This window comes from Saimiri boliviensis, chromosome 1 (assembly GCF_048565385.1).
Source record: "Saimiri boliviensis isolate mSaiBol1 chromosome 1, mSaiBol1.pri, whole genome shotgun sequence".
NCBI classification, from domain to species: Eukaryota; Metazoa; Chordata; class Mammalia; order Primates; family Cebidae; genus Saimiri; species Saimiri boliviensis.
Window position 1 is genome coordinate 168,187,426 of NC_133449.1, and position 25,582 is coordinate 168,213,007.

General features: G+C 52.2%; 1 protein-coding gene across 6 annotated transcripts in view; it reads left to right on the forward strand.

The window, feature by feature from the left end:
* The window catches only part of PSD2 (pleckstrin and Sec7 domain containing 2), an 89,253-nt gene that overhangs the window by 50,206 nt on the left and 13,465 nt on the right, over positions 1–25,582 (forward strand). For 4 of the 6 annotated variants that reach the window (XM_074380258.1, XM_074380272.1, XM_074380266.1 and 1 more), the window contains 6 exons: positions 5,369–5,789; positions 8,775–9,224; positions 9,627–9,821; positions 13,248–13,328; positions 16,776–16,888; positions 17,627–17,687. In XM_074380258.1, the coding sequence (XP_074236359.1) occupies positions 5,369–5,789; positions 8,775–9,224; positions 9,627–9,821; positions 13,248–13,328; positions 16,776–16,888; positions 17,627–17,687 (1,321 nt within the window). The remainder of the gene's footprint in view (positions 1–5,368; positions 5,790–8,774; positions 9,225–9,626; positions 9,822–13,247; positions 13,329–16,775; positions 16,889–17,626; positions 17,688–25,582) is intronic. The other 2 variants (XM_010344462.3, XM_039468281.2) reach the window with 1 other exon arrangement.

Consider the following 25,582-nt stretch of genomic DNA (forward strand, 5'->3'; position numbering starts at 1 on the left):
GAACATGGCGAGGGGGGCCCAACTGAGGGCTCCTCCTGGCAGCACCCTACTGCCTATGCTGCCAGTGGCCTAGCAGGTTCTGTGGAGCCCTGGAGTGCCCAGGCCTGGGCCATCCTAGGCCCCATGATGATGTGGGGGCCAGCTGGTCAGGGTCTGCCATAAACACTTCCTACATGCCACCTGTTTCCATTGATCATATCTTTTAAGTGTCTGTGTGTGTCTTGTGTGTTTGTGTATGTTCACGTGTGTTTGTGTGTCTGAAGATCCTAGCCCATGTGCTAAAATCTGGTTGATCTAGGGAATTTTGGGTAGGGATTTTGGGGAAGAACAGTGAGCCAATGTGGGTGTTCAGGGTGGGTTTCCACAGGGGCAGAGAATAGGTCCAAGAAAGAAAGATTTCTTTGCCAAGTACCCCTCATGGAACTCTCTCCAAGTATCCAGTATCAGGTGGCAGGTCCTTGGAGACTGTCCAGGTTAGGGTATGGAATCAAGGATGGATAGGGGGCTTTGTGCCTTTCCAAATACACTCTAAATGTTGCATACATTTGTGAGAGTTCGGGGCGGGATTCTCTATCAGATGCACCAAGAGGTCCAAGACTTGGAACTGGTCAGGGATCAATGGTGCACGTGGGAGCATGAGACTAGAGAGGAGCTTTTTTCCCAACTTCACCTAGCCCACTGGAGGCAAAACGTGAGGGTCCTGGCGCTCCTATATTTGCTCCCTGGGTCAGCTATGGGCTCAGCCTTGTCGCCACGCTGGCATTCAGGAATAATTTTCTCTGATCCCAGTCTCTTCTGCATACCCAGGACAGTTTTGAACCTGGATGCCCAATGATGTAGCTCTAGTTGCCCTTAACCTTGCCCGTAGGCCTGCAGGTGCCTTGTCCCCACCTTACCAGGCAAACCAGGAGGATTACCTCATGAGTGGCTGTCTAGTTCCCTGTATGTGTGTATGCATGTGCATTTGTGTATGTGCATGTGTGTGTGTGCTCATGTGTGTGTGCGTGCATGTGTGTGCATGTGCACGTGTGTGTGCATGTGTGTGCGTGTGCGTCCATGTGTGTGAGCTTGTGTGTGTGGGCAAATGTGTGCATGTGTGCATGTGCCCACCCATGCCTGCGTTGTATGTCTGCTTTCAGGTGCAGCACCCATTCACTTGCCCCTGTGTCTTATAGAGCATGCTGGCCCCTGGAGCCCTCTTTGGTGGGCCCCTACCTTGGCCCTGTCCTTGAGTTTCCCACAGTCCCCGGCTTGAATCCCAGCATGAAAGGGACGTAAGATTATTTCTATGACAATCTAGCATTCCATCAGAACCTCAGCCTTGCTGCTTTCCAGCTTTGTGACTCTGAGCAGTTCCCTCAACCTTTATTGGCTCTGCCACAAATAGGCATGATGATAATCCCTGCTTTTATCTAACAAATATTTTCTAAGTGCCTACTGTGTGCCAAGTATAGTCCCCACCATAACTGAACTTACATCCTAGTACAGAGTCAGGCAGGGAATCAGTAAACACATAGAAAATAGAGCTTCAGTTCTGCTGAGTTTATGGTGCTCCATGGAGGAGTGTGATGGAGTGCCAGGGGTCAGACAGTGCCTTTCTCAGGAGGCGGTGTTGGAGTTGAGCCCCGAGTGGCAGAAGAGGCTCTTTTAAAGGTCTAGGGAAAGAGCATTCTAGGCCAAGGGTATAGCTAGTGCAAAGGCCCTGAGGTGGGAATGAACTCAGGGAGCAGAAAGAAGGCCATTGGGGCTGATGTGGGAGAGCATGAGGATTGGTAGAAGACAGCAGAACCAGCTCCTGCAGGACCTTTTCAGGCCATGCTGGGGAGACTGGATTCTAATATAAGGGAGATCGTTAGAGGGCTATGAGGAGGGATGGAGGTTTGTGTTTTTATAGCTCCCTCCAGCTGCCACAGGGAGAGTGGGAACAGAGGGGAACAGAGTTACTCAGGAAAGCTGAGACCCAGGAAGTGCTTGTCTCTCGGCACTCAGCCCTGGCAGCTGTTGGGGCCAGGGTTCCACTATCGTCATGGGCCCCATCTCAGCTGGTGCTGAAAAGAGGCTGCCAAGCCCAAGGTCATTCCAAGGGCTGAGGCTAGTGGGAGCCCTTGCCTGGAGAGGGGCTTGGATCAGGCCAAGAGAGGCTGTGGGGGATCTTGGCCAATGCCAGCCTGTCATTTGCAGGCGTCTCTGTGGGATGGGAGCCCAGTGGCCCAGCTGCACCCGCTCCCCTGCTCTTGCCAGCAGGGCTGGAGGTGGGAAGGGCCACTGCTTTGGGCCAACTCTCTTGGTTGAGGGTTTGGGCCCTTGATCTCCTGGGGGGGGGTTTGGTGGGGGGCCTGGGAAACTGGGGGCTTATTCTTCATCTCCAGCCCATCTAGGTGCAGAAGGAGGCTACTCCTGGGTTCTAGAGACAGCTACTCTGTGGATCTCGGGCAAAACCATTCTGGGTTCTGTGCCTCAGCCTTCCTCATTTGTCAAATATGGTGGTAGAAAGGATGGAGCACAGCTACCTTTCATCCTCAACCTTGTGTTGAGTTTGCCCTTCCTTGGACCTCAGATCTCTCAGCGTTTGTGACGTTAAGTTTCCCATTGGCCCTGAGGGTGAACTGAGGTGATGCCCCCGATCTGTAGATGGGTTCACAAAGGCCAGAGGGAGAAATGATGAGTCCCAGGGTACATAGTGGTTCAGAGTGAGGACGCGGGGCATTATTTTACACCTCTGCCCTAAAACCTCCCCTCTATGCCACCCTCCCTTGGGCTCAGCAAGACAGGGGGTTCTGGCTCAGCTATTTCTGGGCTCAGCTGGTCCGCGCCCAGGCAGGGATTCTGGGCCCCCCGCCCAGAGTAGAGCTCAATGCTGCCCCTTGTCTGCCCACCCTCAGAAACCAAGGACATGGCCCAGTGCCTGGTGTTGGCAGGACCTCCATCCCACTCCCAGCTAAAGGAGGACATGGCAGGGCAGGTAGGGCTGGAGCCAGCCTGAGGCAGCTGCTGGAAGTTGGGGGTGGGATGGAGGGGTCTCCCAAGAGGTCCTCAGTTTGTCCACAGTTCTGGCTTTGGTGCTGGTATAGGCTGAGCATCAAGCGAAGCTGGTGATACTCTTATATGTTGGGTTTCACAGAAGTTTAGTCATAGCCCTGACTCAAGGTGGGGGTGGGTGCTCAACCTCTAGGTATGCTTAGGGGAGCTTGAATCATCCTGGTGAAGTCGGTTTGAAACACTGTGCCCCAGAGCAAATGCTCATTCAGGCCCCTGGTCTAAAAAGCAGATCAGAGGACTAGAACACAGGCAGCAGGCCAGTAGCCCCTCTTCTTTTTCCTTTCTAAATGTTCCCCCTACCCCGCAACCAGAAGTCTCAGTTGAGGAGGTGACTTCTTATTTTTCCTCTGAGTATATAACCAGAGGGAACAGATTGAAATAGCAACTACAGCAGCAGGGATTTAGGGCAGACCAGAAAGAATTCCTCACTCAGGGCTGGACCTCTAGAGGTACCCGATGTCCTAGGATCAGGGCCCAGATATTCTGGGGCATGGCTCTTCAGATGTTTAAAAGTCTGTGGGCTTGTTTTTTTTTTTTTTTTTTTTTTTTTTAAGTAAAAATCCCCCTTATGCTGTCATCAAAACTCTAGGAAGTGAGGGCCAGCGTAAACCAGCGGGGGTCTCAGGTCTGTCAGTCAGTCTTCTTCTTTTCCACTCCATATTTGAAACCCAAGTTAAATAATCTTAACTGGACTCTGGTGGTCCAGCTCCCCTCAAGGGCCCAGAATTCCTGAGAAGTGGACCCACTTTCCTCCCCAGGTTCTTCTAGGTGGGACTTTTCTCCTGGAGCCTCTCCCAGTGTTCCCACACTTGCGTCATTATAAGAATCACAGAGGACGATAACCCTCCTCTGTAGCTTCTGGTTTGGGAGGTCTGGGGAAGAGCCTGGTAATCTGCATTGTACCAAGTTCCTCAGGTGGTGTTTATGACCAGGCAAGTATAGGAAGCTGGGGCCTCACTTACATCCCTGTTGTTGGCCCTACAGCTCATTCTACTGCATCCCAGAAGGCCGGCCGGTCCCTCTCGTTCACCCTCTCCTGAACCCCCAGCATCCGTCTTCAGAGCAGAGTGGTGGCCAAGGCCCAGCAAGGGGAGGAAAGAAGTGGCCCAGCCAGAACTGGGAGAAATGGCCCTAATTCCCACTTCTCTCCAGGGCATTTGGAGGGGCTGGTCTGGGTCCCCACTAGCAGAGGCCACTTAGCTTAGGTGGGGCCAGGAGCAGACAGGGGAGATGGGGAGAGCCAGAACATAGCCCATTGCACGTTACGTCTGGGATTAGGTTGGGTAGGAAGCCTTTAGGAAATGTGGGCTGGTCCCAATCCATTTGAGACAGCAGAGGTGAGGATGGTGGGAAATGCATCTCCTCATTTTACAGCAGAGAAACAGACCCAGAGGGGAGTGGGGCTGGCCTGGGCAGGCCAGTGAGGAGGCCTGACCTGGACTCACACGAGGTCACGCAGAGAGTTGGGCAGAGCAGGGCCTAACTCCCCTTCTAGTGCTCTCCCCAGAGTGCCCCTTGGCAGCCTCTTCATGAGTCCCTCCTCGCAGCTGGGTGAGCTCTGAAGGGGACCCAGGAGTGGAGGGGAACCCAGGTCTCCTCCTTCCTCCCAGACAGCTGGAGCTCTGGGCACTGGGTGTGGTGGAGGCAGCCTGGGCTCTCTGTGAGGCTCCTGGGCTGTGCCACCTGCCCAGCACCCTGGACAGCGCCCCACTCTGGTCCATTCCTGGCTGTCTCCAGGCTTCACTTTTCCTTCTGGGTTGGGCCCTGCTCTGATCAGGCTGCATCTGTTGACTTCCTTGCCTCCTCTCTTAACTCCTCCTTGAAGATAGTCTTCCAGCCCAGTTCCCTCCATTAACCACAAAGGTAAGGTTCACTCATCTCTGGTTCCTGGAGCCAGAGTGAGAACGTGGGAAGAGGCTAGGGGACCGACGGCTGTCAGCCTGTGGTTTGTCTCCATCACTGACAAGTGGGAATGGAAGGGGGCCCTGCTGGAGCCTTCTCCACTTCCTTCCCACCTGGATGTTCCTCAGAGGGCATTGGTGAACTCTGGCAGGCACAGGAGAGACATAAGAGGTAACAGGAAGAGCAGAAACTGGGGCACAATGGGCTGGCCAGGGTCAAAGGTGAGGTGAGGTGGCTACTTGGGCAGGGCAATGAGGGGACCGTGGCCTGAATCTACATTCCAGCCGGAAGGCCCCTTAGGGGACTGTCTTGGCCATCTCCCACTCCCGGGCAGGCTGCTCTGCCACTGGTTCTGCTGGACTTTAGGCACCCCCTTGCCCCAGCCCCAGCCCTGTCTGACCAGGCTTTCCTCTCTCCTTGCTGCCAGGTCTAGAGGAGTTCCAAGAGCAGCCAGGACGGGCAGAAGCAGTGGCTGCCATGGAGGAGGACAAGCTTTTATCTGCAGTGCCTGAGGAAGGCAATGCTGCCCATGACCCCAGCCTGGAGCCTGAGGAGGAGCCAGGAGTCCAGAATGGAATGGCCAGTGAGGGCCTGAACAGCAGCCTCTGCAGCCCAGGGGACGAGCGAAGGGGCACCCCAGCAGACACTGAGGATCCCACGAAGGACCCAGATGTGGCCCTCCATGGCCTCAGCCTTGGCCTCTCCCTCACCAATGGCCTAGCCCTGGGGCCAGACTTGAACATTCTGGAAGATTCAACAGAGTCCAGGCCCTGGAGGGCTGGCAGGCTGGCAGAGGGGGATGATGCTTCCAGGAGCCTCTGCCCAGATGCTGAGGACCCTCAGCTGGGGTAAGTGGGTGTCTCAGAAGGGGAACTCGCCACATTTGGCTGCTCTGTTGCTGTGTGGCCTGGGTCTAGCCACTTAGTCTCTCTGGTTCTTGTTTTTCTCTTAAATAAAACGGGGATTTCATATCCCTCTTTTGCCCAGGTTCTGGGTGTTTTGAAGGGACAGAGCCCGGAGAGAGAATTCAAAGTCCAGCAGATTGGAGGGCTGAAGTTTGTGCCCACCCTACACCCCCGCCACACCTTCAGCCCCTCAAGCCATCGTGAGCTGCTTCTATGTGGGTTGGTGTTGGGGGGGTGCTGCCCTCCCTCCATCCCAGGCTGGGCATTCAAATTCCAAATCCTTTTAAAATGCCCAGTGTGAGAATTCATTTGGTTTATCCCTCTGCTTCCTGGAAATGAGAATCTCCCAAATCCTGCAACTGACTCCAGGAAAGCAGGCTCTGGGCTTTAATCCCTCTCAGCTACTCTCACCTGCAGTAATCATCAGGAAGTTCTATCAGGGATCTCACTTCGGTTCTGCAGTTGCAGCCCAATTTCTGTTGTCCTCAGCAGGTGGTGGAGAGACTTGGAGTTTTGGGGGTGTGTTGGACAAGCAGGGTGAGGAAGGGACAGAGAAATGTCTAGAAGGCACCAGGGTGTGCTGAGAAAAGAAGGCATTTAGAAGTCTTAGCATGCATAGCTGCAGGCTCTGGCCTGAACAGGCAGTGTGTGGGAGGTGTGGGAGTGTGCATGGGGGGCATGCGTGGGTGCCTGCCCTGAACATCGTGTGTGCACAGGGGTGTGTGAACGTGTTGGTGTGCATGGGGCTGGTGGCTGTGGGTGGAGGGTGTTGGTGCCCTTGGCCTGGTCATTTGTGGCTGCACATTTGGGGGCATGTTATGTGTTATGTAGGGACACATGTCTCTAGATCCCTGGGCAGGAGTGTGAGTATGTGGGGTTGGGTGTCTGTGGCACTGGATGTGGCGTGGCCATCAGAGTGTTTCCATCCAGGCAGGGCCTAGGGCAGCCCCATGGCTGGCAGTGGCGGGGGGGGGGGCAGGGGACTGGGGCTTCTTGGAGTGCACCATATGAGGTGGCATCTTTACTTGGAATGGAGAGGCTGGGGGCATTTGGATGCTTGGAGATTGGGCTGATGGTCTTCAAGCTCCCATCAGGCCACCCCTCAGGCATGCTCAGTTGCATGAGGGGGTTGGAGATGGGGGTTCCACCGGTGGCTCTGACACTGAGCTGAGAGCTCCTCACAGGCAGGGCTCTGTCTTGTTTGGATATCTCTAGTGCTCAGAACAGGCCTGGCAGAGGTGTTTTTACTAGGCTGACTTTAGTATTTGCACTGGTGGCCAGGGCCATGAAATTTCTTTCCTCTTCTCTCCTTCTGGAGGTCAGTAGAGGAAACTTCCACCCTAGCCCCTGCCAGGCATTATGCGCCTTTTAGATTTCTGCCCCCCTCCCCACTTTGTTCCTTGGCAAGAGAGAGCCTAATGAGGCTTCAGTCTCAGCGCCTGCTGGGGCTGGGTGGGAGTGCCTTCTCCAGGAAGCACACTGGGATGGAATCTTAGGCGGGGGTGGGGCAGGTGGGGGGTGGGGGACGGCCAAGGAGATGTTTGAGGGGAACGGGCACTTCCTCTAAATAGGCAGCAGGGGCTGGGGGGAAAGTAGGGCGTGGCCAGAGCCTCAGGGTAGAATGATGGAGAGGGAGGGCTGTGCTTCCTTGCGTGTGATGGGCCTCAGTTGATCTGAAATGGGCTGGGCTGGCTTGCTGAGTTCTTTCCTGGTGTCTCTTCCTCTTGCTGGCTCTATCTTCCACCTCCATCCTTGTCTGTCTAATTCTGTCTTTATCTCTCTCCCCGTCCCTGTTGTCCTCTTCCTCTGTCTCCATCTCGCCCCATCTCTTGGTCTTGCTCCTCAGTCTCTCTCTCCCTCCTTCCCTGTGTACCTGTTCATCTCCCTGGTGGATAAGAATCTTCCTAGCCTCCTCAGTTCATCTATGTGCAATATTCTCTTCCAGGTGCTAGAGATGAACAAAACATACAAAAACCTTTGCTCTCATGAAGCTTACGGTCTAGGGGGGACCCAGACAATAAATATTAAAATAATAAATAATTACCTAGTAAGTTGGAAGGAGATAAGTGCTTTGGGGAAAAAAATAGGAACAAAGGGACCTGAGGTGTTTGGAGACAGGACACGGTTTGGGTCAGGAGGTCAGGGCAGGCCTCACTGAGAAAGGGATGTGGAAGGAGGGCGTTAGCTGGGGAAGAACATTGGGCGGAGGGAACAGCCAGTACAAAGGCCTCTTTTGGGGGACAGCACAGGGTCCTGCAAGGGCTTGGGAAGTGTGGGTGGGGCCGTGGGGCTGACAAGCATATGTTCATTCACCCAGTGCATCATTCGGCCAGATGTTTTGAGCACCTACTGTGTGTCGGGTACTCCCTGGCTTCGCAAAGCTTTTGTTCTGGGGCTGGGAAATGGACAGTAAACAGGGGAACAGGCAGAATCTTACATGATGGGAAGGTCTGGGGAGTAAATTAAGAGATTCTGGAGCAGGAGGCCAGTGTGCTGTGGGCCTGCTTCCCCTGGTCTCTCTGAGAAGGTAGCACTGAGGCCAGACTTGACAGCTGGGATGTGTTTGGGAAGAACAAAATTATGATCCAGTGTGACACTGGTTGTGACAGGAAGATGTTCACAATGCTCTGGGAGCCTGGAGGAAGCAGCCTCCTAGGCTGGGCTAGGGGACAAGGCCTTATATTCATTCATTCAGATATATATTTGATGCCCACTATGGCCCTGGCCCCAGGCCTGCTCTTTTCCCTACGGAATTCCCAGTACCCAGCCCGGTGTCTGGCACCTTGTGCTCAGTCAGCATTGGCTGAAGGGATAAGGATGGGGAATGTTGTGCGCCCAGGGGCCTCCAAGACACAGATGAGTGTAGTCACCAGCACGCATATGGGGGACACCTTGGCAGGATGCTGACTGGCTTCTTGCATCCCACAGGTTGGATGGTTCCGGGGAGCCAGATGTGCGGGATGGCTTCAGCGCCACGTTTGAGAAGATTCTGGAGTCAGAGCTGCTGCGGGGCACCCAGTACAGCAGCCTTGACTCCCTAGATGGGCTGAGCCTCACGGATGAAAGTGACAGCTGTGTCAGCTTCGAGGCTCCCCTCACACCCCTCATCCAGCAGCGGGCCCGTGACAGCCCCGAGCCAGGGGCTGGGCTGGGCATAGGGGACATGGGATTTGAGGGGGACATGGGGGCAGCTGGTGGTGATGGGGAGCTGGGCAGCCCTCTGAGGCGCTCCATCTCCAGCAGCCGCTCAGAGAATGTCCTGAGCCGCCTGTCTCTCCTGGCCATGCCCAATGGATTCCATGAAGATGGCCCCCAGGGCCCAGTGGGGGACGAAGATGATGAGGAGGAGGACACGGACAAGTTGCTGAACTCAGCCAGGTGAGGCAGGGCCCAGGCTGGGAGCTGGGAGAACCACTGAGCAGTTGGGGAAACTGAGAACCAGAGGAGGCAAAGCAAGTTAGGGTGATTCAGTGTCCAGAGTCAGCACGCCCTCTTCAAGGCCACCTGGTCTACCGTCTGCATCCAGACTTCCCACCCTGTGTCCTGAGGTTTCATTCGGCTCTTCCAGGCCTTCTCAGCCCTGGTAGAAGCTGGGGGGAGTCAGGGAGCTGTGCTGTGAGTTGACGTGAGAGGCTCTTCCGGAAGTCTGATTCATTCCCTCCTGCTGCAGTGGAGCTTCTTTCCCTGCTCTGGCCTCTGCATGGTTTGCAGAGGCCTGAGAAACCTCCCCACCTCCCCAGGGCCTTTGACCCTACTCCTCCACCCACCTTCCATCTGCAGTGACCCCAGCCTGAAGGACGGCCTGTCAGACTCAGACTCTGAGCTCAGCAGCTCGGAGGGGTTGGAGCCTGGTAGCGCAGACCCGCTGGCCAACGGGTGCCAGGGGGTTAGTGAAGCTGCTCGCCGGCTGGCACGCCGCCTCTACCATCTCGAGGGCTTTCAGCGCTGCGATGTGGCCCGACAGCTGGGCAAGAAGTGAGTGTGGTCTCCCCTGCCCCCAACCCAGGCAAACCTCGTGTCTTTCTCAGCCTGAAGGAGGTGTAGGTGACCTCCTTCAGGGGTGCCTGGTGCTGGGGGGTGCTCCTAACAGTTCCCCAAGGACACCTCCTCCTGCCACTGTCCTCATTCCTGGCCTCGGCCTAAATCTGTTTCCTTTCTGGGCTGCTTGGGCGAGGCTGATGCTCTCAGGGAGGGGTGGCGGCGGACGGCCCCTCAGGGCTGGGGGTGCGGGATGTGGGATGTGGTTATGGGGTCACAGTGGATGTGAGGACAGAGAAGCCGGCAGGAGCTGGGCCTAGTTAATGGGGCCAGAGAGGAGAACCTGGGCCTCGAGGGACACCTGTGGGACCCAGAGCTCAGGAAAGGGCTCTTGGACCTCCTTGAGCCTCACTGTTTATCGGAACCAGCTGAAGGAGCTGAAGACCCCAAAGCACACACTCTGGCCTTCAGACTGGTGCAAAGGGAACTGTTTAGATGAGGGTCCCAAAGGGAACCAGGGGACAGGCAGGACTGCAGGACTGTGGGAGTCTGCCGGCACATCCTGCACACATCTGACCACTGGTGTGTCCACCTGCCACCTGCCATTTTCGTCCGGAGTGCCTCCCAGTGTCCACATTAAGGCTCTTAGCTTTGCAGGAGCAGGTCTGGCCCCACAGCGCTGCTCACGGGGCTGGGAGACAGTCCAGACTCTTGTCCATGAATAGGAGCAGAGCTGACATGCAGGCTTGAGGCCTCTGGGAGCCCTGATGGCGGCTCAGGTCCTGGATCCCCCTCTTTTCCCTCCTGCCTCCTCCACCCTCTGCAGCCTCCATGCTCCTCCTGCACAGGGTCCCTGAAAACCGCTTCAGCCCAGAAATCACAACTCAGATGCCCTCATGTCTCCTGCTGGGCTGGACCTCCAGACCTATTGCCATCCTTTCAGGAGCCTTCTTTATGGCCTGCCCCTGCCTCCTCCGTCTTTTCAGCCACTCCCTGCAGCAGCTAATTGTGCTCAAGTCTCTCCCATCTGAAAAACAAAAATAGTTTCTCAACCCCACTTCCTTCTCCCGCCAAAATTCTTGGGTTTTCTGCCCAGGGTGGCCTCTCTATCCCTTTTCTTTCTCTACACTTAGCCCCTCCAGACTGGTTTCCTCCCCCTCATCCCAACTTCAGAAACCTCTTGTGCCAAGGTCACTGGCGGCCTTGTGTCTTTGAATCTGGTGGCTGCTCTCCAGGCCTCATCTTAGCCCCTTCAGCAGCTTCCACGCAACCAGCCATTTCTTTCTTTTTAATTAAACTTTTTATTAGGAAAATTTCTAACAGACATGAAAGCAGAAAAAAAAAAATGAAACCTTTTTGTACCCAAGACTGAGTTTCAAAGTTACTATTCCTTCATTCTCATTTCCTCTATGACCCACAGCTTTGTTTTTCCATGTGCTGGAAGATTGTAACGCATATTTCAGACACTCTATCTTTTTTTTTTTTTTTTTTTTTTTGAGGCGGAGTTTCGCTCTTGTTACCCAGGCTGGAGTGCAATGGCGTGATTTCGGCTCACCGCAACCTCCGCCTCCTGGGTTCAGGCAATTCTCCTGCCTCAGCCTCCCGAGTAGCTGGGATTACAGGCACACGCCATCATGCCCAGCTAATTTTTTGTATTTTTAGTAGAGACGGGGTTTCACCATGTTGACCAGGATGGTCTCGATCTCTTGACCTCGTGATCCACCCGCCTCGGCCTCCCAAAGTGCTGGGATTACAGGCTTGAGCCACCGCGCCCGGCCCACACTATGGTTTGATTTATAAATACTTTAGCATGTATCTCCAACTGATAAGGATCTTTCTTTACATAATCATGATTCTGTTATAATTTCTAACTAAAGGAACAAAAAGTTCTTAATCTCTCCAACATTCAGTCTGTGTTTAATTTTCTCTGATTGTCTCAAAAATGTTGGTTTATTGAAATCAAGATTCAAACAGGGTCCACACGTTGCACTTGGCTGATTGGTCTGTTAAGTCTCTTTTAATCAACAACAGTTTGGAAGTTGAGCAGCCCTCCTCCCTTCTTAATGCCATGTATTTGTTGAAGAAACCAAGCCATTTGTCCTAAAGAATGTTCCACAGTTCGGATGTGGTATCCTCATGGTGTTATTTAACACGTTTCTCTATTTCCCACGGGTCCTGCAAATGGATGGGTGAGCTCCAGGCTTAATTAGAATCAGGTGGAAATTTGTTCTAGTTTTTGACAAGAATTCCTCATGCCAGTCTTCTTGAAACCCTCTCCTTGTTGGCCTGCAGGACAACACACCCCACCTCTGGCTGCTGGCTCTCAGCCTCCTTCGCTGGGTCGCTCCTGGGTCCTCACCCTGATTCGGGGCTCTGGGCTTGCTAGCCTGTCTGTGCCCTCTCCTCTTGTATGGGTTCAGCCTTACCCTGCACTGTTACTGACCAGCTGTGGATTGATAACTCTCACACGGATGCCTTGTCTTGAAGTCTGACATCTCCCTCAGGGGACCACCTTCTTGGCCATGCCTTATGCCCATTCCATCTCTGTGTCTTGTGGGTTCCGCCCCCTAAATCTCTCTTCTTCCCATCCCTTCTGTCTCTCTCTGGACAACTACTGTAGCCTACTGTGGGTCTCCAGTCAGCAGGTGGCGTGTTCCAAAATACAAACTGACCATCCTGCTTTAACCCTTTTTTTTTTTTTTTTTTTTTTTTTGAGATGGAGTTTTACTCTTGTTACTCAGGCTGGAGTGCAATGGCACGATCTTGGCTCACCGCAACCTCTGCCTCCTGGGTTCAGGCAATTCTCCTGCCTCAGCCTCCCGAGTAGCTGGGATTACAGGCACGCGCCACCATGCCCAGCTAATTTTTTGTATTTTTAGTAGAGACGGGGTTTCATCATGTTGACCAGGATGGTCTCGATCTCTTGACCTCGTGATCCACCCGCCTCAGCCTCCCAAAGGGCTGGGATTATCGGCGTGAGCCACTGCGCCCGGCCCACTTTAACCCTTCTGAATCAAGTCCCGGTCTTTCCCCTGGCTGCAGGCCCTGGCCCTGGCCTCAACTCTTGCAGCCTCATTCCTGCCCTTTAGGTTCTGGCCACATGGCCCTGCTGGTAGCTTCTTGGACACGTCGTGCAGTTTCCTCCCTGGGGACACTGCATCATCTCACCCCTACTCCTTTCTTCTGATTAGCTCTTAATTCCCTGTGTTGATTGAGACAGTGCCTCCTCCAGGAAGCCTTCCTGACACTCTTAGACCAAGGTTGAACATTACGGCCCAACTGGCCAGTAGCTTAGGGGTTGAGCAGGTCTTGGGGATGAGTCGGTCAGGGTACCCTGGGCCCTACTCCTAAAGTAACACCTACGATTCTGTCATCGTTGGGTGGGACCGTGCTTCTAACAGACATTCCATACTCTCCTGGCAGCAACGAGTTTAGCAGGCTGGTGGCCGGGGAGTACCTCAGTTTCTTCGACTTCTCGGGCTTGACTCTGGACCGAGCACTCAGGTCAGTGGGGCTGGGATGGGAAGTGCCCACAAGGGGTACAGGCTGCACATCTGTATTCTCATGTCAGCTCTACCATAAACTTGCTGTGCAGCCTTGGGCAAGTCTTTTGATCCCCGGTGAGGCTGTGGGGAAGAAGCCATAGGAGCAGCAACAGTTCAGCAGTTGGGCGAGTGCCCCCTCTGTGGTAGCTGTTAGATGTGAGGAGGGTGGAAATGTAGCCTCGACTCTAGGAGAGGAAGGGAGGCGCAGGACTTGCCTGTATTGAGCACTTCCTGCCTGCGGGATGCTCCAGGTCTTTACTCACCTTGCTCACGCATCCTCAGTACCCCTGTAAGGTAGGCATTATCATTCCTATTTTTTCAAATGAAGAAACTATGTGCCAGAAGGGTAGAGACTTTCTCACTGTCATCGAGGGAGGAGATGGTAAAATGGGATTTGATTTCAACTCTATTGGTGTTTGGACCCAGGGAGTAGACCTCAGGAGGGCCAATTGCAGGTTCCAGGGAGCAGGAGGGTAGAATGGATGGGTGCAGTCCTGTAGTATCTAGGAGGCTCTGGTGGCAGGGGCTGGCTGGGCAGATACTGGCCAGGCCCTAGGAGAGATGGATTCGTCTCGGTGCTAAGGGGTGGGGTGATTCATGCATGTTAGACCTTTTTACTGCGTTCCACATGTCTCTTACACTTGTAAAAAATGTAATTTCTGGCTGGGCACGGTGGCTTATACCTGTAATCCCAGCACTTTGGGAGGCCAAGGCCAGAAGATTACCTGAGGCCAGGAGTTTCAGAATAGCCTGGACAACATAGGGAGGCCCAGTCTCTACAGAAAGTAGAAAAATTAGCCAGGCATGGTGGTGCATGCCTGTAGTCCCAGCTACTCAGGAGGCTGAGGTGGGAGGATCGCCTGAGCCCGGGGAGGCTGAGGCTGCAGTGAGCCATGGTTGCATCACTCACTCCAGCCTGGGTGACAGAGTGAAACCCTATCTCAAATAAACAAGCAAACAAAAACACACACACAAAGTAATTTCCATTCTTTTTTCTCTGCTTCTGTTGGGATATTTTCTGTTGACCTGTTTTTACTTCATTCACTCTTTTTCTGTGTCTAATATGTCATTAACCCATTTATGCCTGAGGTTGCAATTTTCTGAATTGCAAAATCAGACCTTGTTGATGACCTTGAGCAGTAAGTAGGGTATAAGTAACTCTCACATGCTTAGCATTCCAATAATGGAACACTAGGCATAAACGGGTTTTGAACCCATTTAGTGAGTTTTAAATTTGTTGTATTTTTCATTTCTAGAATTTCCGTGTTATTAAAAAATTTAAAAAATAGATTCTAATTCCCTAGGGGAATTATCCATCTTTTCCATTATTTTCTCCATCTTTCCCTGTCTTTTTTTGAACATACCACTTGTAAAGCCCTTGCTGCTGACTCCAGTATCTCTCATCTGAATCATCTGTATCTGTTTCTAGAATCTCTTTTTTTTCTCTTGATTTTCTATCATATATCCTGTCGCTTTGCATGCTTAGTAACTCTTAAAAAAATCGGATGCTGTATACTTTGTATAGAATTATAGTGGTTCTAGATTATTCTGTGTTCCTCCAGAGAGGGTTTACCTTGTCCTTTGCTAGGCAGTTAGAAAGGGTATGGGGATGCAGTCCTAATCTAATCAAGGTTGCCCTGAAGTTTGGTATAGCTCAGGGGTTGCTCTGATCATAGGGTAGAGGCCCTCAGAGTTTTCTACTGGGAGCCTGGGGTGTTGAGTATGGCAAACCCCCTTGTGGGCTCTGAAGCCTAATTTTGTCTTTTCAGTGCAGCAACACTGCCCCCGCTACAAGAACAACAAAAATCCCTCTACTTCTCAGAGGGCCTGCTTAGCCTTTTAGTTTCCTGCCTTTTATATCTTTTATATCTCTGAAATTCAGCAAATATCTCAAAGAGAAAAGTGGCCATGTGTTTACAGCCCTTGAAGTCTCCAGCTTTTTGATTCCACCCAATGCCCTGCCTCTTGCCTGTGCCCATAATCAGCAGTGCCCCCAGGGAAAAAGCAGCCGCAGAAGGGTCAGACTACCTCTCTGCAATTCTCTCCTCTCTAGAATCTTGGCCCTTTTGGTCTTTGTTGTGTCAGCAATTTTCCCACAGCTTGAGGAAACTCATGGTTTTTATTGTTCTCAGTGGAAGTGTTGGTGTGCTGTAAGCTACTGTATTCTGAGCTGAGTTGTAAAGATTGCATCAGAATGAGGAAGATTGGTCAGGGAAGGTGCTCCTTGGTTCAGCTCATAATCGGAGATATGGGTGCTGGACTGAGTGCCTTGTATGCCAGCGCAATACCGACGCTCAACTGTGCAGGTGCTGGGGAGCCACAGAAGTACTGGCTGTAAAGCAACATTCTGAGAGCCAACACTGGTGCCAGTATACTGGTGGCCTTCAGAGGCGTGAAGGCTTCTGAAGAGGGTCAGGTGGGAGAGAACAAGCATGAGCTTGGGCAGATGGGAAGGGTTGGTGAGAGAGGCTGCACAGAGGGTAGAGTAGAAGGGCTGGTGGTGCCAAGATGTGGGGGAGGATGGGCAGTGGTGAGGCTGCCCCTAGGGACAGCCCGAAAGTTTGGTGGTGGCGATACTGCTCTGAGGCACTGAATAGTGAAATGCCTGTTCTGTTCAGGGTGTGAAGGCAGCAGGCGGGTGCCAGGTTGGAGGTACAGGAGGGTAGTCTGGGCAGCGAACATGGCCATGACATGAGGAGCCTGGGTGCTATTCCGAGGGTTCCAAGGAGCCAGTGATGGGTTTTAAGCAGCAGTGAGTCCTGCCTGCATGTCTATTTGGAAAGACAACTTGGTGTCTGCAGAGAAGAGGTACTGGGTGCAGGGGTGGCCCCATTGTCCTGGGCACATGATGAGGATGGTGGCAGTGGTGGAGAATTAAGGTTGAGGTTGAAGAAGAAACTGTCAGGACTTGGTGGCAGCTCAGACTTGGGGTGGGGAAGGGAGAAGTAGGGGGACAGGGTTGGGCCTGAGGTTCAGCTGTGGCATATGAAAGAGAGGGAATGACTGAGGAGGAGCATTCTGAAGGGCAGGCGTGGACAGGGCCCAGCTGTAGGGGAGGGCCAAGGAGTGGGCATCTGCCCTGAAGAAGGGCTGGTGCTGAGGTGCTCTTCTGTCTTTGCTCTTCACCATCTGTCCTCTGCCTACTTCCAGAAGGTAGGTCCCTGGAGGGCGATGAGGACTGAAACTCTAAAGCTTACCAGGTCCCCTGGCCTTAGCACTCCAGAGGCCATCCTGGGGGCCAGGGCTTCCGAGCGTGGAGAATGTCCAGACCCAGAGAGTTGGGCACTGGAGCCCTGGCCCGCTGGGGCGAGTGTGTGGTGTGTGTGTGCGTGGTCGGGGGCGGGGGGGTGGTCTAACTCTGGGTGAGGATTCAGACTGCCCTCAGCAGCTTTGAATTGCCTTCCAGAACATTCTTGAAGGCCTTCCCGCTGATGGGGGAGACACAAGAGCGTGAGCGGGTCCTCACACACTTCTCCCGCCGGTACTGCCAGTGCAACCCTGACGACAGCACCTCGGAAGGTATGGCGCCCTGCCCACTCTGCCCGACCCCTCCCACCCCACTCAGCCAGGCCCTGGCCCCCTCCCACCCCGGTCCTCCTGGCACTTCAGTCCCATTGCCAGGCCCACATGGTTTGTCCTCTGCATGCAGTAGGTGCTCAGTGAATGCTAATTGAGTAAACTATGGCACAGGGTCTGCCTGCTGAGCAAGGCACAGTCTTGCCTGTTCTCCTCCTACTGCCTGGAAGTCCTCCAGCCTCGGGATTCAGTCCTGTGGCTCTTCCTTCTCCTGCAGTCCCTGTCGTGGTGCTGACTGTTGGTGTGGTGGCTGTCCCGGTGTGGTGGCTGTCCCGACGTGGTGGAGGTCTAGGTCGGAGTCCTCTTAGGGACAGGGCTTGCCCAATAGATGGGCCCAAGTCCCAGACGAGGCCCATTATTGGGAGAGATACAGGCCAATGCAGGGGCAGGGCTGGGGGCTCAGAGCCATTCCTCAGTCTGAGGTTCCAGGTGAGTTTGGCCACAGGAGGCAGGAGTCTGGGGCAGAGTGGGTCCAGGATGGTCAGGCTCCTGGGGCAGGCATGTGACTTGGGCCCTGCAGTGGGGGCGGACCAGGGGCATCACACAGTCCCTGGCCTCTGAGGTGAGTTTGGCAGGCGGCTGGCCTCCCTCTGTGTCCAAGACTTCCTGGCGGGTTCCGTCAGGAGACGGGGTGGGAAGAGGTGGGCCCTCACACTGAGAGTGCCACTGTCTGTGACTCAGATGGGATCCACACGCTCACCTGTGCCCTGATGCTGCTCAACACAGACCTGCACGGCCACGTGAGTTGGGGAGATGGGGGGCGGGGTCGTGTGTCCTCTCAGGGACCCATCTTGTGTTGATTCCAGCCCCTTCTTGAGACCTCTCACTCAGTGGCCAGGCTTCTTTTCAAGCCCTGGGGATTGGGCAGCTTGGCTTCTAATTGACCTCACCCTAGTTTCATCCCCCAGCGATCCGCCTGAGTCCTCACCCCCATGTAGGGCAGTGAGGGCAGCTGGGTCACGGGAGTTTAAGATGAGCCACAGATGTGTGCTCCTTGTCCAAGCTAAGAGATCATGTGCCCTTTTTGCACCTGTCCTGCAAGCCTGAATGCAGTCTATGGCATTGAAATACCATGCCCAGGGCAGCCCCTCCCAACCCCCCAGCCCCCACCAGGCCAAGCAGTGAAGTGACTGGTGTGGGATGCCCAGGCTGTGAGGCTGTGTCTGGTCCAGGCCCCAGGCTGTCTCAGTGCTTCTCGTGGCTCAATAACTCCTTCTTCTTTCCTCTGTCTGCTCCGGGACCCCCTCTGGGCTCTCTTGCCCTTGTAGGTGGTAAGTGTAGCTAGTGGTGTGCATGCCCTGTGTGCCCAGGTCCCCCTCATCATGTTGCCTGTCTGTGTCCCCCATCACCATCTGGCTCCACCCAATCACTGCCCCATCATTGCTCACCCAGGGTGGTTGGAGCTCCCTGCTAGGTAGGGAATAGCTCAGTGACTCAGGGGGCAACAGGCCAGCGTGTTAACCAGGAAGTCCAGGGGATATGGTGGTGAAAGAAAGAGCTGGGATAGACCCGACTTACTTCAGATTCTGCTCTTGCCTCCACGTGGTAGCTGTGTGACCCTGGGCAAGCATTGGCCCTCTCTGAGCCTCAGGATCTATATCCGTGTGGTGGGAATAATGATCTCTCCACGTTGTCATGGGCAGGACTGAGAGGTAATATACGCGGCACCAAGGGGCAAGGTCTGACACCTAGTAAGGATTTTATTATGAAGAATATTGTTACAGAAAAAGAACAATAGTGTTCCTCATTGCTGTGAAAATTGAAATGAGGGCAAGCTGGAAGACCCAGCCTGCAGACCCCTGGAAGGTGAGATTGTGAAGGCCCAGTCTACTGGTAGCCTGGGCTCAAGAGTGCACTGGGGCACCTGGCTTGGGGAGGGCCAGAGCCTCAGTGCCTGTGTCAGGAGGAGCAAATGTGCAGCAGCTTTGGCCAAGTCCACTTGGGCAGGCAACCTAAGTGTGGAACAAGAGAGAAGATGCGTTCCACATAAATGTCACCCAGCGCCAAAGTCCGCAAGCCTGTGGATGTTCCCCCAGACTGCGTCCTCTGTTTATTGACAGCGAGCAGGTGTTGCTAGCCTGCTTTAAAAGGAGCACTCAGCATGCCCCTCGCTGCCTGTCCCCACCCCTGGCTGGGCCTGTGAGCAATCTCAGGACTGTCTCTGCTGGACCAACCCCTGTTTGCTCCTCCCTATGGCTAAGAGCTGCTAAGGAGGGCGGCAGCCACTGTCCAGTGAACCCTGGGCCAAGAGCACCTCAGAGCTTGATGGGCCTTAGCTGGCTTGGTCTCACATTGATGCCACAGCTGGGGAGAAATGTCAGCACTTCATAGATCAGAAGTGGACTGGGAGGACTGTTCATGTTTGCAGCAAACAGACACTGAGGATTTCATCTCTCTCTTTACACAGTACTGCTCAGAGATCAGGAGCACAGGTTCTGAGGCTGTGTTCTCTTCTGCTCTACATGAAGGCTCTGTGGCCTGAGACAAGTTAACTTACTTCACTGCACCTCAGTTTCCCCATGATAAAGTCCCAGTGTATAAAGAATGGGAAGTAAGGCTCATGACCAAGGTCTGGTGGTTGCAGTTACTGGGAACTCTTCAGAGCACCTGATGCTTTGCACTTTTCCCCTTGCCTCCTTCTCTGCCCCTGTCATTCATCAAGCAGGGACTGAGGCCTAGGGGTTGTGGGGATCTCAGGAACAGGGGCCCTGCTGGTGCCCACAGAAAGAGCTCTGGTCCGACCAGGACGCAGTAAGGGGCTGTCGGGCTGTAGGCATGCTCCTGAGATAAGCACAGTCTGGTTGAGGACCTGGGGAGGCTTTGCATAGGAGGGGCGCTGGGACCCCCGGGTTGGAGGCTCAACAACAATCCTGTCTTCTGAGTGCCTTCTGTGTTCCATGAACAAGACAGGAAAGGGAGCCCCGTCTGTTACAGGAGGTGGACAACACAGAAGTGAGCAAGCGATTACAAGTAGTGCTGGTTCCGTGAAGGGCATACACAGGAAGGTGTGGTGGGGTCTGGACTGGGGGCCCGGGAGGACCTGCAAGGTTTGGGCAGAGACCTGGATCAGCAGGAGCCAACCATGGAAAGATCTGGGATCACGCATTCCAGGCAATGGGGCCAGCAGCAGCAGGGCTGGTTTCCACCTTGTGGCTGTTGGGAATAGCGCGGCTGTGAACATTTGTGTACAAGTTTTCATTTGAACACCTGTTTTCAGTTCTTTGGTGTTTCTACCTGGGAGTGGACTTTCTGGGTCATATATCTGGTTGTGCTGTGTTTAAGTTTTTGAGGAGCTGCAGAACGGTTTCCATAGTGGTGTTAGGTTATGGTCCAGGTGGGAGATGATGGTGGCATGGGTAGACTGAGTGGTGAATGTGGAGAGCAGGGACTGATGAGGGACACCTTTCAGGACTGAGTCTCACAGGACTTGCTGATGGGGTTGATCAGTGAAAGAGAGGAGCAAGGGTGCCTTTGACATTTGGCTAGCTGGGGGCACCATTTCCTGAGATGGGGAAGAAACTTCTGTGTAGGGATGGCAAGTGGGAGAGGCAGACTTGAGTCCTGCTTTTGACCCGTTGTTTGAGGTTTGAGATGCCTCTGGACATCAGTGTGGGGAACCAAAGGGGCGGCAAGTTGGATGAGTCTGGGCCCAGTTTGAAGATGGAGATGGGGTGGGGTGGAATTCAAAGCTATGGGACTGGCTGATTGCCATGCCCCTGCGGAGAGAACAAGCTGATGGCTAAGCCCGGGGGCTCAGTGTTATACAGAGGCCAGGCAGAGGAGTGGGAGAGACTGCAGCGCATCCGGGAAGTCAGAGGAAACCCAGGAGTATGTGGCATTTCTGAAGTCCAGACAAGCCAGCATTTTGAGGAGAAGGGAGTGAGTGGCCAACTGTATAAAAGGCTGCCATGAGGTCAAGTAAGGTGACGGCATGAAAGTGCCCTTTGGGGTTGGAGCGGTCATCTGCGGGCTAGTCAAGGTCATTGGAGACCTTTTGAAGAGCACCTTAGGTGGAGTGGAGAGGACAGCTGCCAGGTTGAAGTGGGTGAGATGAGTTCAGGACGTGAGGGTGTGGTGGCCATAGACAGCTTCTGCGGTGTTTGGCTGTGTGTGGGGGCCTGAAAGGAGCCGGCGGTGAGTCTGATGTTAAAACAGCCCAACCTTGTGCGTGTGCCACCAGGATCAACTCAGCAGACAAGACGCTATCACTGCAGGAGAGAGAAGGCACCAGGGAGTACCATGGGACAGCTGGAAAAAGCCTAGGTTAACCGAATCAATCTCTGTGGCAGGAGGAATGAAGTGACCCAGGGGCTAGCTCTGAGCTGGAAGGTGGGGTCATTCTTCCCTACCCACACCTCATTGCTAGTACATAATAGGAAAGAGGTTTTGGAGAGAGAGAGCCGCAGTGTCTATTACAGGCACTTTGAGGCTTAAGGGAAAGGAAAAGGTGTGCCATGGTCATTTTGGAGGATGAAGAGCAAACGTAGGAAATGTGGCTGTGTCAGGAGGTCTCCATGCCTATGTGACTGTGGTCATAGACATAAAATGGGACCAGTTAGCACAGCTGTGTGTCCTGCAAGTATATTTGGTTGAACTTGGATACAGTTACAGTATAGGAAATCAGTTGGGTTTCATCAGTACTGGGCTTTTTCTAGGCAAATATGACAGAAGCAGAAAGGGACAAGAGAGAGGTTTGCAGAGAAGTGGTTATTGATGGGGCCTGGAAACTAAACTGGATAGAAAAGAAAGTGAGGTCCTTTGGATCTTGTGTTAGTCCATTTTCACACTGCTATAAAGAACTTCCCTGAGATTGGGTAATTTGTAAGGGAAAGAGGCTTAATTGACTCACAATTCCACATAGCTGGGGAGGCCTCAGGAAGCTTACAATCGTGGCGGAAGGGGAAGTAGGTATCTTCTTCACGAGATGGCAGGAGAGAGAAGAATGTAGGAGGAACTTCCAAACACTTATAAAACCATCAGATCTCCTGAGAACTCACTCACTATCACAAGAACAGCATGGGGGAAACCACCTCCATGATCCAGTCACCTGCTTCCCTTGACACGTGGGGATTATAATTCGAGATGAGATTTGGGTGGGGACACAGGGCCACACTGTATCAGATCTCAACAGAGGATCAAAGGGCTGTTGGAGTGAGGGTTCTAGAGAATGGGGAAAGAGGTGGAAGAGCAGGAGATGGGGGTCAGGAGTTTGTATTTGAAATGGGGATTTTTTTTTTTTTTTTTTGAGACGGAGTTTTGTTTTTGTTACCTAGGCTGGAGTGCAATGGCACGATCTCGGCTCACCGCAACCTCTGCCTCCTGGGCTCAGGCAATTCTCCTGCCTCAGCCTCCTAAGTAGCTGGGATTACAGGCACGCGCCACCACACTCAGCTAGTTTTTTGTATTTTTAGTAGAGACGGGGTTTCACCGTGTTGACCAGGATGGTCTCGATCTCTTGACCTCGTGATCCACCCGCCTCAGCCTCCCAAAGTGCTGGGATTACAGACTTGAGCCACCGTGCCCGGCCTGAAATGGGGATTTTTGAGATGGTGCGGATGCTGGGGATGATGGGTGATGATGGGTGGTGACGGATCAGCAAATGAGCCTGGGAAGCACTGAGTAGGGGGATGTCAGGGAATGGTGATTTGCAAGCTCCAGCCCTGAGGAGATGGCAGAGTGGGTTAGAATTGGAAACGGAGACCAGGAGAGAAATTCCAGAGGTATTTTGGATGCACAGCCTATGGCACTGGTGAGTGGACTGAAGGCTGGGGTAAGGGAGGGAGAACCACCAGGGCTGAGGCAAACAAACAGGGAGGGGTGGGTGGAAGACGTCATTCCAGGAGAGCTCAAGTTGAAACAAAGATTAGTTGTTTTTCAGGAATAGCTTAATTTCTCTCCAATCTTGGGTTGCCTGAAGAATGGCAACAGCAGGAGTTGCTGGCAAGGCACGTTGGGGATGGATATGGAGGGCTGGAGGGACAGGCCAGGGCTTTGGATGTTATCCCGAGGGCTGCAGGGGTCTGTGCATTCTCAGATGGTGACAGAGCCTCATACAAGAACCTTAAGGGGATACCAAGTACAATTAAGGGTCAGCCTAGATTTGCAAATGGTGGCAAGCAAGGGTTTTTCTGTTCATAGGAGCTTTGATCAGTCCCGCCCTCCTCCTTAAGGGTGATGTCTGCTTTCTTTCTGCTTGTCCTGCCTCATCCTGCTTCTGGAATGAGCCTTAAAGACAGGCTAGCATTGTTCTGACCTCAGGACTGCACATGGAAGTCAGACTTGTGGGAAAAGGCCTGGCTCCTGTGGGGCCAAAGGCAGTGACACAGTTTTACTACCTGGACAATGGCCTGGGCATCACTCTGTACCCATCCAGCCTCTCTTCTGGGCAAGGAGATAAGTTTGGGAAGATGGTAGCCCTGGCCTGAGAGTGCCAGGGTCAGGCCTTGGGATGGGGCTGTTGTTGGACCCACTTTGACTTTCCTCTGCTGGGAGACAGAGGAAGAAGTCCAAGGGCTTAGGAAAGCCTGGAAGGCCCTGTTGATCCAAATGGGGTGGGAGGGAGAGGGGGAAGCGGGAACTCAGAGGCCCCAAATCATGGACCTCCCTTGGGCTTTGGGATGATGTGGGTACATGTCTTTTTGACTAGCTGTCGTTATGAGTATTGTATTTTACAGAAGACAACTTACCCAGTATAATTTTACTTCTGTGCATGCATCTTGCTTTTTGGTCCTAAGAAAGATAAATTTTAGTGAATGTTTCATGTGGACTTGAAAAGAATCTATTCTGTGGTTGTTGGTCATAATGTTCTGCACGTGCCAATAAGGTGTCTATATGTGTTGTAAAAATCATGTATATCCTTACTGATTTACTTTCTTGTTACGAAACGTAACCATTTTAACTATTTTAAAGATTACAATTTAGTGGCACTAAGAACTTTCACAGTGGTGTGCAGTTGTTGCCATTGTCTAGTTTCTGAACATCTTCATCACCCCAAAAGGAAACCCCATACCCCTCAGAGGTCATACCCCATTTCCTCCTCCACCTGGCCCCTGGCTAATGCTAATTTGCTTTCTGTCTCTGTGAATTCATCTATTATAGATATTTCATGAGTGGTATCGCACAATATGTGGCCTGTTGTGACTGGCTTCTTTCATTTAGCATGTTTTCAAGGTTCATTTACGTCATAGCATGTCTTAGTAGTTCATTTTTCATGGGTGACTAATATTCCATTGTATGGATATCCCACATTTTGTTTATCTGTTAATCTGTTGATGGATATTTGGGTTGTTTCCATCTTCTAGTGATCGTGAATAGTGCTGCTATGAACATTCATGTACAAGTTTTTGTCTGAATACCTGTTTTCATTTTTGGGGGGTATATACCTAGGACTTACTGGGTCATAGGATGATTTTACACGTAACTTTTTGAGGAAGTGCCCAACTGTTGGCTGAACCAGTTTACATTTTCCACCACCAGTGTGCAGAGTTCTGATTTCTTTCCATCTTCACCAACCCTTTTTTGTTTTTTGGAAAAAAAAAAAAAAAAAAAAAAGGTAGCCATCCTAGCGGATGTGAAGTGGTATCTCACTGTGGTTTGGACTTGTGTTTCCCTAATGATTAGTGATGTTGAGCATTTTTTCATGTGCTTTTTAGCCATTTAAAATATATTTTCTCTGGAGATATGTCTATTCAAGTCCTTCATTCATTTTAAAATTAGTTTGTCTTTTGTTGTTGTATTCTTTGAGTTCTTTATAAATGTATCCTAGATACTAGGCCCTTAGTAGATATTTGATTTACAAATATTTTTTCTCACTCTGTGGGTTGTTTTTCATCTCTTGATAGTGGTATTTTTTTTTAGACAGGGTCTCTCTGTTGCCCAGGTTGGAGTGCAATGGTATGATCCTGGCTCACTGCAGCCTCAATCTCCTGGGCTCAAGTAATTCTTTCACTTCAGCTTCCTGAGTAGCTGGGCCCACAGGCATGTGCCACAATGCCCAGCTAATTTTCTTTCTTTTCTTTTCTTCTTTCTTTCTTTTTCTTTCTTTCTTTTTTTTTTTTTTTTGTAGAGACAAGGTCTCCTATGTTGCCCAGGCTGGTCTCAAACTTCTGGGCTCAAGTGATCTTCTCAACTTGGCTTCCCAAATTGCTGGGATTACAGGTGTGAGGCACCACACCTGGCCTTTTAAATTTTTTATTCTAATTATTGATTTAATCTCTTTACTTGTTGTAGGTCTATTCAGATTTTCTATTTCTTCTTGAGCCAGTTTTAATAGCTCGTGTATTTCTAAGAATTTGCCCATTTCATCTAGGTTATCTAATTTTTTGGCATAGTATTCTTGCCAATTTTTTGCTTGCTCGTTACTAAGAGAGCAGTGTTAAAATCTCCAGCCAACACTTTGAATACGTCATCTTTGGGTCTGTCAATTTTTGCCTTGTGTATTTTGAAGCTATGCTACTAGATGTATACAGATTTAGGATGATTATATATCTCCTGGCAGATTGACCCTTTTATCACTATGAACACGTCCTTCTTTATCTCTAGTAATGCTTCTTGCCCTCAAATCTATTTTGTCAGATGTTAGTGTAGCTATACTGGAGTTCTTTTGTTAGTGTTTATGTGGTATATCCTTTTCTGACT